This window comes from Natator depressus, chromosome 14 (assembly GCF_965152275.1).
Source record: "Natator depressus isolate rNatDep1 chromosome 14, rNatDep2.hap1, whole genome shotgun sequence".
Taxonomy (NCBI): domain Eukaryota; kingdom Metazoa; phylum Chordata; order Testudines; family Cheloniidae; genus Natator; species Natator depressus.
The window spans coordinates 21,588,732-21,606,321 of NC_134247.1; the positions used below are offsets into that span (position 1 = coordinate 21,588,732).

The 17,590-nt window shown below is 47.8% G+C and overlaps 1 protein-coding gene across 3 annotated transcripts in view; it reads right to left on the reverse strand.

The window, feature by feature from the left end:
• Positions 1-13,306: 13,306 nt before the first annotated feature.
• Positions 13,307-17,590, reverse strand: part of PMP22 (peripheral myelin protein 22) — a 31,275-nt gene continuing 26,991 nt past the window's right edge. For all 3 annotated transcript variants that reach the window (XM_074970928.1, XM_074970930.1, XM_074970929.1), the window contains exon 5: positions 13,307-14,010. In XM_074970928.1, the coding sequence (XP_074827029.1) occupies positions 13,844-14,010 (167 nt within the window). In that variant the 3' untranslated portion in view covers positions 13,307-13,843. The remainder of the gene's footprint in view (positions 14,011-17,590) is intronic.

Genomic DNA, 17,590 nt, shown 5'->3' on the forward strand with positions numbered 1-17,590 from the left:
GGCGTCGAGGCTGCCATTCCTGCTGAACTAGATTATGGATTTGTGATGGGAACAATAGGTTGAGATGAAGATTTAGACCCCAGTCTCCAATGCATTTAATGTGCATTCATCACCTCCTGCACAGCTGCCTTTGAAACACATTAACCCTTTCTGTCATACCCCAGCTCTCGCCCGTGTTTTAGTGCTGCGTAACACAAGTAGAACTACACGCTCAACCCAACAATAAAGTTTAGAGCCTCTGAGCGAAGCTGAATCTGACATGAACGTTAATGCCTGAAACAAACATCCTTGCGGCGCTTTAAATGTCTCATCTCTTGCTGCCTCACGGGGGAACTTTATATGACCCCAGCTGCTCTGCAAACCCCATTCTCCTCTCCCTACCATGGTAAAAATATCCTTTGTCTCCCTGGTCCCGGGTGTGCTACTGGCTGGAGTTCTTTAAGGGCCTGATCCTGCAAAGTGCTGAGCATCTGCCACTACCATTGGCTTCTGCAGGAGCAACTGGTACTCAGCACCTTGCAGCAGGTGCTCTGCCTCTCACAGGAGCAAACCCTAAATGGCCAATGCACCTCAGTGAGCTCTTTCACAGGAGAAACAGCCAACTCTGGGTAAACACAGCTCACAAGCACCACCATGTGGTCCTGGAAGGGACTACAACTGGCTGGGCTAGAAGTTGATCAAAATCAAAAAGCTAAATAGTGCTTTCTAAACATTAAGTATTTTTTTTATTCCCACTATAATTTTGGAATTTATGAGGTAGTTATTGGAAGAGGAAGATACGGTTTTCTCAGCACATATGGCAAGAATATTTACTGCTGAGCGCAGTGGAAAGTCATTAAAATAATTACTTTTACAATATGACACCCATTAAAGAAACTTTCCAAATAGCGTTTTTTCCCCATCCCTCTTTGCAGCTCCTCACCATATTGTTGTTGTTCTCCTGTTCAACTGCCTGTTTTATGGGATTGTTCAGTTTTAATAGGCCGGCAGCTGCAGGCCATGCTGAAATTCCCGAAGCCAATTTGATTCAAAAGTGTCCTTTACAGCTGATCCGGTTGCAAGTGCTGAGTCCTGATTAAATGTTGCGCCTCTCCTCTTGAGATGGGAGGAGGCGGATGGGAAGAGACGCAACAGAGAAGTCTGGAAGGAGACCTAGGAGAACCCAGCGCAAGGCGCATCATAGCAACAACATGCCTCTGAACCTGGCCTCGGATATGGGGCTTACAATTGTTTGACAAGTGGCTATAGGCTTAGATGTTGCAATGGTGGGAGCTATAAACCATCCTAGGTGAGATTAGAGAGAGAGCTGAACTCCCTCTGACAGGAGCAGAAGGGATTTCAGAATTGTATCCACAAGCCCGATGCACTGACTTTAAAGGAGAATGCATTGCGCGGGCCCTAGCCGCCACAGCTGCCCCTGACTCGCTTCTGTTGGTGCTGAGCAATCTGAATGCGCACACAGGCAAAAACAGAAGGGGCTGTGAAATACATTTAGGAAAATGCAGCCTAGCCACTATGAAAGAGGAAGGGAGGGGGTTGGTAAACGTGCACAGCCATCCAATGGATGAAAGCCAATACAGAGCTCCAAAACCGGGTGAGTCATTTGCTTACATACAGCAGTGGCGGGGTGGGGGTGGGGGGAGAAGGGCATGGGGGGGTGGGGAGATTGATAGGATGTTGGTGAGGAAATCCTAGTGGAGTCAAATTACAGACTGCAAAGTGATACCCAGCGAGACGGTAGAGCTGTAGCATAAATGTCAAACCCCATGTGGCAAAGATTGCAGTAGCGTGTTGGACAAGGAGGGGACTAAGCTCAAAGGAAGCAAAATTAAAGTACAGGAAGTGACGGGGAAGTGTGAGAGATACGTTTGTGCAAGCAGTAAAGGATACATGCGTGGAAACAGATTTGGCTTCCGCTGACAAGGAACCTCCTCAAAAGAATGTGGCTTGTGGCAGCGGAAGAAGTATGCGGATGATACTGATGGGGAAGACGGAGGGCCAGAGAGGAGTGGTGGTGGATCAGCAAAGTGCAGGTAGCAATCCAAACCAAGAGAAATGGCAGGAATTAATGGAGTGGAAATGAAAGCAAATACAAAAAGGCAAAGCAAGCTGCCAAGCGGGCAGTGCAGAAGGTCAGGGAGAGTGCTGAGTTTGTAAATGACCCGCAGTTGGCTGGCAAAAAGATCTATAACATTACTAAAAGGAGATGCAAAGGGAAGGAGGCTGGCATTGTAACACGATTTGTAAATGACGATCGGAGGGGACTGCGAGTAACACCAGAACAAGTGAAAGAGAGGTGGGAACAATATTTGAGACTCTCTTAAATGAAGCAACCCTCTATAAAGCGGAGTTGCCAACATACGAGCCTAATGTGGCACCTGAGCCTGACAAAACGGAGGGGAGGGGAGAAATGCAATCCAGGAAATGAAAAACGGTTAGGCAGCAGGACCTGAGGAAGTGACAGCGGACATGGCAAAAGTCTTGGGCAAGAGAGGCATAAAATGGATGAGCAGAGTGGTTAAAGTCATATGGAGAAACAAGAGAATTCCCAAAGACCAGTGGAAGTCTATCCTGGTCCCAATACATAAGATGGAAGCATCCATCAATGTGGAAACTATTGAGGGATAAAGCTATTGTCGCATGGAATGAAGATACTGGAACTGGTCCTGACTGCTAGGATTAGGAGAATGCTGGAACCCCTCCTTGAACAAGAACAGTTCCGCTTTACGAAGGGACAAGGAACCCCAGACACCAGGTCTGTAACTCGGCAAGGGGTAGACAAGCAGCTAGAATACCAACAGGGCAGCATCTGGGCTTTTATAGACCTAGAAAAGGCATAAGATAAAGTGGACAGAAGGATGCTCACACCATTGCTGAGGAAATATGGAATGTCTGAGCAATTAATAACTAGGGTGAATGCCCTGTATAGCAGAGCACCTAAAACAGTGAGCCAGACAGGTTTTGAAACAAGTCGAGGGAAAGTCAGACTGCACCAGGGGTCAGTGACCGGGACGTGGGTGGTAGTAGTATATAGCCTTGTTTGTTAGCCTGAGATAGAATTTTGGGTTTGATTTCTGCTACTTTTATATCCTTACTAATATGTGTGAACAAAGAACAAAGATACTGTATATTGCCTTTCCCACAACCAGGTGGGGCTTTTAGCACAATGAGAAAAGATAAGGAAATTGCTGGGTATAGTGGGAGTGTAATATACGAGCATATGCTTGAAGGACAGTCCTGCCTCAACTCCTCTACCGAGATAAGGTCAAGCAACCACTTGGGATGGGCGAGGGGGATGGAGGGTAAGGTATAAGAAACACTAAAAGCCAAAGAAATGCCTGCCCCTGACCAAAGCACATCCTCACTCCCTACCCCTCCCATGGGATACATAAGAGGTGATATCGAAGCCCCCAGACCCTCCAAAATGGAACATGACCATAAATTGTAAGGGATGGGACTAGGGGCGTGCACTACAGGTATAATTATGCCTTCTAAGAAAGGGGAAACCGGGACACTGGGGAAAAGGCTCGACCGGCATGTAGAGCTATGGATATGTTTGCTTGATTAACCCCAATAAACATCGCCTTGCCTGCACTTTGGACTTCTGGTCTTCTGTTTTCTGGCTCCATGGCAAGAACCAGGGGAAGGTCAATGGGAAAGCCCTTAACAGGTGGTCATGCCTAGTGGTTAGCGCAGGAACCAGGTCTAGTGGTTAAAGCAGGAGTTGGTAAGCAGGAATCAGAGCCCAGTTAGAGCTGGAGTCGGAAGCCAGGAATCGGAGCCAAGGTCAGGGACCCGGTTACCTGGGGTGAGGGGAGGCAGGAGCAGGGTTGGGGCCAAGGCAGGGAACAAGCAGGAGCAGCGCTATAACAGCCATAGGTGAATGCTCTGATCAGTCATTGAACTTTTTCTGGGCTTAAAAGCTGGTCTGCTGACCCTTCCCACCAGCCAGACAATGTAGCCAGTCAGGCAGCCTGCTGCAAGCCAGCTGTGCTCATTAGGTTGCCCGGAGACTGGCTTTGCTGCAGGCCTCAGTTCCTTACAGGCCCTCAGGCCGCTACTACTTATCAGATTGATGGACTGCATCAGCAGGAAGATCCCAATAGGAAAAGGTGAGATGCTGCCACGTGTGGATGACAATAAGGGCATCCTCAGAAGAAGATCTGGAGGACATCATAAACTAATGTTATGACCAGCTAAGCTGGCCTGGGGTGACCAGTTCAAGTACCTTGATGGCTGGTCATGGAAGATGGTGAGCATGAATGTGAGGTACAGTCTAGATTTGGGAGTGCTAGAAGAGCATGGAATAACATCTCAGGGGTTGTGTATGGCAAGTGTATGCCACTGAGACTAAAAACTCGACTGTGTAGAACAATGATGCCGCACGCAATGCTATATGCTGGAGCAGCATGGGTGATAAAGAGCTGGCAGGTTCAATGCCTACAGGTGTTTGAGATGAGATGTCTTCACCCCATAAGAGGAGCTACATTAAGGGACAGATTTAAAAATGAAAGTATTAGGCTGGAAGTCAAGGTCCATGAATGTGGCTGACAAAATTCAGGAACTGTGACTTCTTCACTAGTTCGGACACATGCAGAGGATGAATGAAGGGGAGCTGGTGAAGATAGTATGGCAGGAAAGGGAGGTCGGAAAGAGACCATGAGGAAAGCCAAGGAAGTGATGGCAAGCAGGTAGCAGTTAGTGCCACATCACACATATGAAGAGGGCCGACGCTTGCATGATGACTCAACCCCAGTAGCTGAGATAAGAGGAAGAAGTAGGCAAGCGCTTAGGAGAAACCAAAATGCTCCAAGAGAAACTCAAGCTAAAAATTTTAACTAGAGCTGGATGAAGAAAGGTGATTCACTTTTGCGGGGGTTTTAGCTGTTTCAAAATGCAGTTTCATTCCTATTTAGAACAAAGCCCAAATATTTTGAAATTCTCTGTGAAATAGCAAAGAATGGGTGCCTCATCAGCCCCCCAAATGGGCTGCCAATGGGCCAGGTGGGTGTACTGGCAGGAAACCAGGTGGTGTTTCTGTCAGAACCCCGCCAGGGTTCCCTCAGACCTTCATCAAAACTGAATTGTCTCTGCCAAACCTTTCCAATTTGACTAAAAGAAATGTTACATCGACACCTTTCTGACCAGCTTTAATGCCACCAGAAAGCAGAAAGGCTACATCTGAAGGGGTTCAAGCGACTTCCCTGAAAGAGGGCCAGACTTTAGAATGATTTTACCCAGTAATGGCAGTCCCTAACCCAGAGATTCAGAAACAGAGCCTGGCTGTGCCCAGGTAGCATCTCTCGCAGATGAGCCAAGGGACACTCTCCCAGGCCAAGCCAGCTGCAGCCGTCCTAAGGTGGTCCCTCATCTAGAAGCTGTTCATACATCACTGACATGCAATATTCATCTCTCTCTAGTGGTTGGTCCCAGTAGCTACAACAACCTGCTGTTACAGCAGGCAGGGGCTGTACAGGGTTAAGAGGCTGAGGCTTGTGCTTCTTGAACTGCAGAGCCGGGGTTCAAGCCCCACAGATGACTTGGTGGCCCTGCATCTGCAGTTAGGTTGTAACACTTGCTGGGGGCTGCTCAGAGTGGGCGCCGGTGATATGTGAACCCAAAACGAAGCTAGGCACTTGGTTTGGGATGTGGGTATCTCAGAGACCACCTCACTCTTTGTGCTCTAAGACCCAGATCCACAGAGGGATTTAGGCCTCTAACATCCACTGATTCCAATGGAAATTAGGCACCTAAATACCTTTGTGGATCAGGTCTTAATGCAACCGCTAAGATGCTTAAGCAGACAGCACCCCTGTAGGTCGATGTGTCTACAGGGGCTGGGTGTGTTCACCAGAAGGCCCTCAGCTTCAGAACTTTGGCCCAACAAAGCCCAAATGTACTGATCCTCAGGACACACCCCATGGCATACTTATTGGCCCCTGCTTCCCCTGCAGGGGTGGGCTGAACAGAGAAGCTCCAGTCTTTGGGAAGGTGATAGTGGTAGCAGGGGAAATTCTCATATTGCTGTCTAAGAGGTGGTTTCAGATTACATACTGTGTGTAGGGTCTGGGGAGTTTTAGGGCCTGCTACCTATTATGCTGTGGCTCACAATGGAAGCAGTCAGTGCTTTCTCTTCCACCTCTGCCCTATGGGACAGTGGGGCAAACAGAGGAGAATGCCCATTACCTGCACTCTTTGGAGAATTCACTGTATAACCCTCTCAGGAGTGCATTAAAAAAACACTACTTGCAAATCCCCTTTAAAAGCCAGAGGCCTTCGGTCAACGTACAGGTTATTCATACAGAATGCAGCATATCCAGTGTTTTATTCTGCTCTATGCACACCAACTCTTCAGGCCTGCTAAGTAGAGCTGGCTGTGTTTTAAGATCTGCTTCTCATACTGAAAAGAGGGCATTTTATTCCCAGCTGGAAATTATTTTAGCAACCATAAGGGGAAGGTCTGCTTCTGCCTGTGCTGAGAGAAAGTGGGTCAGGTAATATCTTTTATTAGACCAACTTCTGTTGGTGAAAGAGAGAGAAGCTTTCGAGCTACCCAGAGTTCTTCTTGGTAGGTTTCACCACAAGGGGGCAGAGTTACATCACATTTCACATGGCCATGCAGCTGGAGGACTGGCCTGTGCAGGCATGAGAGAGAATAGATTCTACCTAGGCAAGCGTGGCTGTCTGCGCTGTGCACAGGGCCACACATGCAACCTCCCTCATCAGGGCCCGAGCAAGACACAGGGCTGTGTGCAGAACCGCCAGCCAAACCGTGCTTCTCCGGGGCACTGCTCTCCAAGTCTGCTGCAAAAACCTCATCTGCAAACATTCCTGTGAGATCAGCATCCACTGGCCACCCCATGGGGACAGGGCCACTGCCTTTAAGATAATGAGATGACATGACCTGGGCTGGGCAGGGCTGCAGGAGCCATCATCTCCTCTGGTCTTATTTGAGCCCATTTATTTCAATAAATTGCTCATTTCTCTGCTTTACCATGGTAGCTGTGTTCATCCCCATAGTGCCACACCCCAGCTCTGCACCTAGATACCACAGGGCTGGGGACCATAAGCAGGGTGGCCACTCAGGCATTCCCAGGTGCCGGACATTCTGGTACTTCCGGGAATGGCATGGGCCCACCCCCGCCAGCGTGACCTCGCACACATGGACCATACAAGGTCACCCACAGATGCCATTTTGAAGAGTGCACCTCTCCGCCCCGACCAGTGCAAACTCACTCACATGATGCGTGCGAGGTCACACCAGTGGCGATGGAGTGGCATCCCCCGTCCTTGATACCGGACAAAAGCAATTTTGGTTTTGTCTCAGTATCGGACAGGGGACAAACCACCTGAAAAGAGGACTGTCCGGCTTAAAACTGGACCAATAGCCTGCCTACTCTAGTCATACCCAAACCAAAGAGATTTCACCTAGCCTGGCACACTGTCCTTTTATCATCTCAGGTGGCAGTAGTGGGATGCAGGAATCACTGGTGAAATCCTCTGGCCTGTGCCAGGCAGGAAGTCAGACTAGATGAACATGAAGCCTGAAGATTTGTTAATGTAAACAGCTACATTCTTGTTTAACTCAAAAAAGGAAGGCAGTTTTTGTTCAAACATCATGGAAAGTTTCAGACTCAGAAGAGAATTTTGAAGGACTTGAAAGTGAAAACAGGGTTACTTTTAAAACTGAATTGCAACCATAACTGGAGCTCTCATGACCCTATAACTTGTTGAAAAGGGTTTTTTTGAGGAAAAATTACCTTATTATTATTATTTGCATTAGACTAGTGCCTAGGAATCCTAATCATAGCCCAGGTTCTCTTGTGCCAGGCACTGTATAAACCCAGAATAAAAGGATGATAAAAAAAGATAAAAAGGAGGGGCATGGTTGGGGGCAAAAATAAAAAACTGGACAAAAAAATGGAACTTTTCATTATGTTTTGCATTTTTCCATCAAAAAATCAAAAATCTCTGTAAAAAATTTCAAAATGAAATGAAAACTGTTCATTTTGTTTTTAAAATGTAGCAGAAATTAATTAGGATTTTTCTACTAGCCCTTATAGAAACTATCATATGTAGCTGGAGGGGGCGTTAAACATCTGGATTTCGAACTGCAATACGTAGTCCCTGGTTTACCTGGCTTGGTTCCCTCTATCCACCCTTCATCACTGGTCTGGTATGTGGATTGTAAAGCTCTTTGGGGCAGGGGCCATCCCACTGCTTTGTATGTTCGAACAGCATCTAGCACTGCGGAGTCCTTGTCCATGCCTGGGTCTCATAAATGCTACCATAATAATAAAACAATCTCACTAGAGATCTCATGAGACTAATATCAGCAGGGATTTGTCTTGCCCCAAATTACTCCTCCCCACACCCTGGGCATTATACAGTATGTTGTCCTCCTGGCTGCCAGGATCCACCCCAGAGGAGGCTGCATTTCAGTAGGGGTGTGATTTGTTCTTGGTCAGGATGAAAGAAGGCTATGCCAGCACCAGAGAGAGGAAAACCTGGAGCCTGCACAAAGTTCCTGGTAAAAACCTGTCATACAGAATGACCAACTGTTTCTCTTGCTCTTACAAGGGCCTGTTATTCCTGCAGCAGCAATGTCATGCATTGTACCCAAATGACCCTGCCCCTCTGCCTAATCAGAGCCCGGCTCTTAGCTAAGTGCTGGGGAGCACAGAGGCCCTAACAGCACTGCCAGGAAAAACAAGGTTCCTTCAGCCAGCCCTAACATGGGCCGTGAAGTTCCAAAAGCTGCCGGAGCTGTGTGAGAGTGGCCAGGCTAGCCAGTGGGGACCAAGCAAACTGCACCACACCCAGGCCAACTGCCAGAGCATGGAGTCCCGCACCGTGCCATAATGGTGATGGGCATATTAAGGATACAGAGAGGGAGACGTACATAAGAATGGCCATATTGGGTCAGAACAAAGGCCCATCTAGCCCAGTATCCTGTCAGTGGTCAATGTATTAATACAGCTGGTGGAAATCCTTCATGCAGAACATTTTCCCGCCAAAACTATATGGTTTCCTCAAAACCTGTTTTCACTGGAAAATGTCAATTCTAACAAAAATTGTGCAGTTTCCTGCGGGAAACGTCGAAGGGGAAATTCTCGTTCTGAATCAACCTTTCGAAAGGCAGAAAGAACGTTCCTTTAGTGTCGGCAGCATGTTATTTTCTTTCGGTTTTAGCCCACCCCCTGCCGAAATAAAACGACATTTTATGTCAAAGCGTTGATTGGAAGCAACAAAATGTGTTTTGACTTAAACTATTGTCCCATTTAGGTATTTTTGTAAACTGAAACAAAATGCTATTTTAAGTCAAAGCAAAATGAATGTTTTTGTTTCCTTTCAAAAGGTCAATCCAAATATTTTTTCCCAACGTTACCAATGGGGGATAAAATATCAGTTTTCTGACCCGCTCTAGATGAGGCAGAAGACTTTCAATAGAGCAAAAGGATTGTCCTAACCGAGGCCTTGAGAGACCAGGGCTTGAATCTCTGCCCTGCCACAGATTTCCTGTGTGACCTTGGACCTCAGACCCAGACCCTCAAAGATATTTAGGTGCAAATCCCACATTGAGACCGTTAAGGATCTGGGTCAAGCCTAGGTGATCAGGCTGTTGGACCACACAGAGAGTATGTCAGACAAGGCGCCTCCCATCTCAGTGCCTTGTGTGTGGCCACTGCCCCTCAGGATGTGTCCTGTCACCGGACAACCCCACCAGTGGTTGCGGTCCTGGGCACTGCACACGTTTGTGTGGCAGATAAGCTTATTGGGCTCATCCCTCTAATTGTGTGACTGTTATAAGCTCTTAAGGGCAAGAACCATCTTTTGGTTCTGTGTTTGGACGATGCCTAGCACGACAGGGTCTTGATCCATGACTGGGCTCCTAAAGGCTAACGTAATACACTTAAGAAATAGCAATAATAAGGTACAACAGGGCCCTCGTCTATGACTGGGACCCCTAGAACCTACCATAATACATCTAATAAATTACAATAACATACAGTGTCTCGCACAGTTGTGGCTTGGTCCGTGGCTGATACTTCTAGGCGCTACCATAAAACACCTAATAAATAGCAATAATGCACAGCATCTGGTCCATGACTGGGACTCCTTGACTACTGTAATGCTATTACTACTACTGATAATAAATTGTGACCATTTTGGAATGCTCCTTCATTCACCCTGGTCCAAATCCTGAGTTCCTTACTCAGCTGTAATTCAGTCTTTACTCATTCAGAATTCCCATGGGCTTCAATGAGCAAGGGCTAAGTAAACTCTGAATAGGGTTGCCAATTTGGGTTGGACACATTCCTGGAGGTTTTATCACGGCATAGTCTTTAATTAAAGATTAATCTTTAATTCCTGGAGACTCCGGGACAATCCTGGAGGGCTGACAACTCTAGTAGGGACTGAGTAAGTGCAAAGTAAAGGCCTCAGGATTTGGCCCAGTATTTATAACTAGCCTCAGGACTTGGCCCACGGTGAACCATTGTATCTCTGCCAATCCCCTTGCTAGATGAGCTCAGATTCTCAGCAGCCAAAAGCAACGAGTGAATGGAAACGTGAATGTTTCACCACGAGCCACTAAGACAGTACATACTGTTCACAACCTGCTAATCCCCCAAGTCACCTTCCAAACTGCATCCTCAGGCCTTGGCACTTTGGCTCATGTTACCAGCACATTAGCAGAAACGCTTGTCCATGGAGGAACTGCAGAGGCCCGACAAAGCTTGCTAGTGATGTGACACTTATCGATTTGTATAGCCCCACCCATCATTTTGGAAAAGGAAGTGAGTGCGGTTGGGAAAATCTTAACCATGGCAGACTGAGGCTTTGCCATGTGATGGAAACAAAGACAGGCCCAACATAAACCAGCAATGCAGGTGCAAAGGGGTGTCACCCATAATTTCAGGACACAGGTTGGCTGGTGCATGTGCCTCTCTTCCCTAAAACAGATCTGCCATTGCTCACACAGCACGTCAACCAGGCTGGGCCTATTCAGCAGCCAGCTGAAGTTAGGGTCCAAACAGAGCTACACCTCAAAGAAGCAAAATCATTCCCAGATCTCCCACCACACACCTTTACAGAATGCAGCACGCTCCTTTGCATCCGCCCCACTCAGCAGCCCTCACCTCTCGCCATCTCCTTGGGTGAGAGAGCAGTCCCCATGCTCAGGAGACCATGAAAGCACGACCTTACAATGTTCCCTCTCGTACCACTTCAGCTGTGAGGACTAGCATGGTGGCCAGCCAGTGGACACTGGCTCCATCCATTGGCTCTGATGGGAAGTAGGCTTTAAGTGCAGTTCCACTCCCAGTCAGTACCCAGCCTGGCCCAGGGAAGCTAAATGATCCAACCGGAGGACCAAATTCGGTGATGAATCCTGGTCACGTGCCACCTGAGGCATGTTGCGCATATGCTAAGAAGCAGCAGCACCCACCTGCACCTGGGTGCCTGGACCTTGGGTTCTTCCTGAAGCTGTCTAGCGTAGGAGGAACACCTAATAGTTAAGGCACTGGACTGGGACTCAGGAGACCCGCGTTCAATGCTAAATTTGGCTGCAGGCTGCTTGCGTGACCGAGTCACTTCACCTCTTCTGTGCTTCAGTTTTCATCTGTAAAACAGGTTGTGATGGGGTGTCCAGCCCCCACATGAAGGTTAAACAAGTGGCGGTGCAGTACAGGGCCAAGGTCATGTTCCTCAGCAGCTGCCTATGGAGGACCACGGAGCTCTGTCAGGACAGCAAGATGGCAGAGAGGCTGCAGCCACAGAGGCAGAGCGCAATCCATGGGGCAAGGATCAGGACTGTAAGGCCTGGCCCAGAGGCCAGGGCCTGACCAGGAGGAACAACTGGACTCAGAGTGGGATAGGAAGCACCCCCCTCAGGTTTAGAAATGGCTGAGACTGAAAGAAAACTGAAGGGAAAACAGGGAAGGGGATCAGCCTTCCCTGGGCTGCTTCCATGAGTAGCAGCCAGAAGGGACTGAGCCTCCGTTGCCTCTCCTCACCTTGGGCCAGGCCCAGACCTGGTGGAGAGGGTGGGTCCGGGTACCCCTATCCTTCCTTCCTCCCACAGCCTACTGAGACACCCTGGAGGGCTTGGGCAGAAGGGGGAAAAGAAACTAACTTGGCCATTGGGCCCCCGAGGCTATCCAGAAAAGCCCATCCCGAGACCTGGAGACTGTTTGGCTGCAGCCTGACCACTATGCCTGCTGGCCCCTGAGCAGTGCCCACTTTACAGGGATGATACTTCCTTAAACGGTAGGGTGGTGCGTGGCTCAAACCCAGTAATAATCATGAGGTACTCAGACGCTATGGCAAAGGCACCTAAGTAGATCAATTTGGTGCATTCACACTGTAGCCCTGAATAAATAAATAAAGCTGAACCAGTTGAGTTATTCTGACTTTTATTTCATTGCTGCTTAGTCCACACAGTCGGTATAAAATCAGAAAAGCAAAGCAAAAAAACCAATAAAAAACAAACAGAATGTCTGGAGTCTTAGCATCAGAAGGCACCGTATATGAATCTACAGTAAAATGCCCATACAATTCATTGCCAGACACACCTCTGAAGCACAGAAAGAGGATTACAGAAGCCAGACTCCGGAGGATGAAGACCTGCGGGTTCCATCCAGAGATTTGTTTCTGCTACTCCTGACCATGGGGGGAAAAAAAACTGGTTATAAATGCTTTATTAAACAATAATACTAAGAGCAACTTGTCTAAGTACAAAAGCAGTTATAGACCACTTATATTACATAGAATTATTTATCATTTCTATCTTCTTTGTTTATCTCATAAAATTGTTAACTGAATTTCCAGTGAGTAAGGTTAAATGGCTAGTGATATAAGGAATGGCAAATAGATAGCACCATTTCACATATTTGGTATTTTATTTCATAGATATATATTGTTTTTGATTCTTTCCCATCTTTATCTACACGGCAAGGAAAAAATACATTTCAAGGTCGTAGGCTACAGTTCTTGGGTGGTTTGGGTGTGTGGGGATGGGTATGTGAGAGTTTGTTATACACAAGGCCTAACACAGGAAAGCATTGGTGTTCTAAGGGGAAACTTCCAAAAGAAAAAGGGGTTAAGGTACACTTGTTTCAGTAAAATTTCAATGGACTTGGTAGGTAAAATTAAACGTGCCTACGTGACTTAGAAGCCCAAGTTCCCAACTGGGTGTGGTTGGCAAGTTAATGGGACTTGGGCTCCTACATCACTTAGGTGGTTTGAAAATTTGGCTCTGTGCTCCTAAATTCCTGAGGCATGGTATTTATCGTGGCACTTGTGGGAGGGGGCAGATCCTCAGCTGATGTAAATGGACATCGCTCCATTCAAGCCACTGGAGCGACCCTGATTTACGCCATCTGGGGATCTGGTCTGAGTTGGGGTTTCTTTGGTGGGTTGCCTCGAGGTGGGAGTTTTCAAAGAGGATTCCATTCGCATTCAGGGTAAAACAAAAACAAGGACCCAAAAAATACTGCACTCTTGTTACACTGTTAGGAGTAATAGTTCTTTAGGCACTTTCTTTAGGCTTTAACACATAGCAGATGATCAACAAAAGCAAACAATACTATGTACATATATGTAAAAAGTGTTATAAATAGGTTTTTTAAACCATAGATACTATATACATCTTCAATTAACACAGTAACCCTTGGTGTGTTTCCTTTTGGGGTTTTTTTGGTTGGGTTTTTATTTGGGGGGTGGGGGTTTGGTTAACTTCCCCCCCCACCCCAAGTTTTGTCGTCTTTTCTTCCCCTGCCTCAATCCCCTCCATGGACGTCATGAGTGCCCTTGTCTCGCCCCCCCCCGGCCTCATGCTTCATTATTCGCGCTTCCTCAAGATGACGTAGATCACCCCGCTGATGACGGCCAGTGGGAAGGCAACCCAAGCCAGGATGTACGCAAAGCCGAAGGAGGTATCACTTGTGTCAGGCTGCCAGTCCGTGTGTCTCACAGTGAAGATGGCTGCGCCACTCATCACGCACAGGCCTAGGGAGAAGAAGTAAATATGGAACAAGCTGCACTGAGGATGCTCTGTGTAATGCAAGAGCTGCCCTTGCTTTCCTGGCCGGTGATGCTGGCAGGGACAATGCTGAACAACACTGATTAAACCCACCCATCCCACCTATAACTATGTGCCACAAACAGAGAAGCCTGATCAAAAATCTGGGTGTATGGGGATGCAGCTGAAAAAAACCCAAAAACCTGCTGTGGTTTAAGAATGTAGGAGTTGATCAGAGCTCTGCATTTATTTAAGATTTTTGGACTGACATAATCAAGCTTGGCAATCACACTCGTGAGACCTGCTCATGGAATCTGATCTATTAAAAGGCAATATCGTTTGTGTAACCTGTACTCTTGGGGGTGAACTTTCACTCCCAGGGGTACTCCCACTGAAGTTCATGGGACGAAGTGCTTACCAGGGTGAGTAAGGGCTGCATAATCTAGCTAATGACCCCACCACAGCGTACTGTGCATGTTCCTCATAGACAGCTCTGCCAATGCGCCTCAATCCCGGTCTGCACCACTTGCCTATTTTACAATTCCCGAGCCTCTCTAAAGGAGAGATCACCCATCATGCCCACTTTTGGGATTTCCTCCAGCCAACTCCTGTTTCATGTGATCCAAGCCATGATTCAAACCCAGGGTCTGCAGGGTGCATGAACCAACGTTCCAGCTACAGAACTAGGCCAGGAGGACACATTTTGTGTCTTGAGGAATTAAAGCTCATAGGAGGGTTAGATACCTCAAATGATTTCAATGGGCCTCAGATTTGATACATGGGGCATTCAATGTTCAGGTCTTTTCTCTGAGCAATATGGCAGGAACGCAGATTCATTTCCAAATTCTTGTGCCTTGTGTTAGGAGGGAGAGGCACAGAATTTCCCAAGGTCACTCCACACCTGCTGGTGCAGTGATGCAGAGAGCCATTCTGCATTTGAAATGGGCCCCTATCCAAGCTTATTTGGTAGAGGTGTGCTCTCGGTCTCCCCTTCTAGTCTCCTCCCCATGCTCTGTGATTGGCTCACAGATGGGGGCAGGAGAGAGGAACACAGTGTCCAAAGTACATCACTGCCACTCTGGGAAGAGTTTCTAACTGTCACGGGATGAGTACACTGTCTCTATTTCCCAGCTTCCCCAAGCTCAGGGCTGCCAAGGACCAAGCCTGTGAGTCCTGTGTTTACAGTGGGCCAGGCATGACCCCTCAATCACAGCATCGACCAACACTCCAGCAGTGTCGAAAAAATATCCACATCGGGGGCTGCAAAGTGCTCACACAAAGCCACCACTATCCCCCGCCAAATACAAGGGCTTTTAGTTGATCCCCGCAATTCCATTATCCATTCACGGTGCTATCGAAGCCAACTCTGTTCCAAATCTCTCCACCGGGCATCAGGACCACCTACAGCTAACCGCAGTGCTATTTGAGCTGTTATTTCACTTCACACTGCTCCTTTGTTCACAGAAAGTGCAGAAGTGGGAATATGTTTAATTAATAAGCTGCTGAATGCTGTTTCCATTTTCCAGGCACAGAAGAGAACTCCTACTGCACTGGCCCATGCAGAGAAAGCAAAATGATTGTCTCTTGACTCTGGTGGGATAGAAAACCAGCAAGCGACCATTCCAGAACCACCTACGGATGGTTAGAAATACTGCAGTCAATTGTCCATTGAAGGAATCTGGTAGAAGTGAAGAGATGACAATGACTGCGTTTCTCTTGGAGATACAGAATTAGTGATTCTGACCCTGGGAATATACTCCGGTGAGTAAATTTCAGGGTAGGGTATCAAGAGAGCTGGGGTATCTTTCCCGTTCTGATGCGTACCTTGTGCAACTCCTTTGGGGTTTGATTTTCAGCCACCTGATGGTGCCGTTCGGTGCACAAAGGCATGTGCATTTTTGTGAATACCGATCTTCCAAGAGGCACTGTGATGTCTTAATTCCCTGATGTCTGAAAAGCACTTTGAGATCCTTAGACAGACGGGCACGTAGACGTGCAAAGTACTGTAAGGTTATCCTGACCATACCTTGCCCTTGATACCCTATCTTCTGTAGCTCATGGTAGCCTGATGTGGCAACTACTAGGCTAGAACAGCCATGAACTAGGAAGAACTTTAAGTCTAGCCTCCCATTTGGGATAGCGCAGCGTGGGGAAAACTTGTATGCTGGGCTCTAGCCAACGTTCTCTTTTGGGAGCTTCAACACCAACATTCCCCTTGTATGGTCAGAGGAACTGTCCTTCAGAAAAAAGTTTAGCTTGAGTTCCTTGTCTGTTCTCACCAGTCTTTGAGTAGCAAGATAACTCTGGTACCCTGTCTACCATCCCCCTGTTGCACACGAGGTGTTCCAGCACGCAAAACGGTGTGCAAGCTGTTGCTGGGTGCAATAGCTGCGGTGTTTGCGTGCACAGCCACCTTTGCCTCTCAGGGCTTTGCAAAATGCCTTGAGATGCATGGAATGCAAGAGTCAGTCGGTAAAACCAGTCTGTATCTGACAGAGCCTGAGCCCCAAATTAGCCAAGTGTGCTGACTGCAGTCCTGGGCACTAGGGAACAAAAAAAAAAAAAAAAGACAAATGAAGTCCAGAGAAGAACAAAAATGATAAAGGGGCTGGAAAGATGGACTTGCAAGCATTCTTTCAGTCTGCGGACAACCTGATTCTTCTTATACTTACACTGCATGTGGAATCCATCTAGAAATATTTGCAGCATGTAGACACCCATGATAGATAGGGAGGAGTTTTTAAGGGTCCGAATTAGGAATAACAGGGCTGAACTCACATCCAGGAATCTTTAGGCAGACAGTCAGGAAAAGCTTCCTAACAGTGAGATCTAGACGCCGGAATAATCTCCTAAAGGGAGGCTCACTGCATGGGTCCTAGGGAACATGCTCTAGGTGTAACCAGCACTGGCCCAGGCGGAGGGACTAGATATGAACTCGTAAGTCTTGTCTATCCCCAATGCCTACAATTCCGTGTGTTCCACGAGGCAGAGATACACGGAGGGACTATGGGCTGGGTCACCTCACCAGAAAGCAGCAGCAATGGTGAGAGACGAGCGTCTCCTCCCAGCTGAAAGGCCCTGCATGGATTGGAACCAGCGCAGCCGTTTGGGAACATCAGAGTTCCTGCACTTGACAGCCCACTGGCTTCAGCCTCAGCGCGGCTGAGGAGTCAGGCTCCACAAACAGAGGAGTTTACACTGTGGATCCTGGCCCTGCCAGGGTGACTCACCCAGTCAGTGGGTTGCCCTGGAAGCAGGATCATCTGAACAGACAGTGCCAGGGCTGAACGATGTGTCTGGGAAGAGATGTCTCCTCACCTCCCACAGAGGCACATTGCAGCAGCTCCACCCAGCCGCAATGGAATTTCCATCGCTCAAACTAGCCTTGCCAGAGACCTCTAGTAGGAAAGACAAAGGCAGGCGATGGCCCGTTCCTGAAGGGATCCTGAATCACGGCTCCTCAGGAGTCAAGCCAGGCCTTTCCAAGGCTATAGAGAGGGAGAGGACTAATATCCACAAAGACTGGATGCCACAGGAATTTGCTCTTTTGGCTTTAAACCCCAGCCC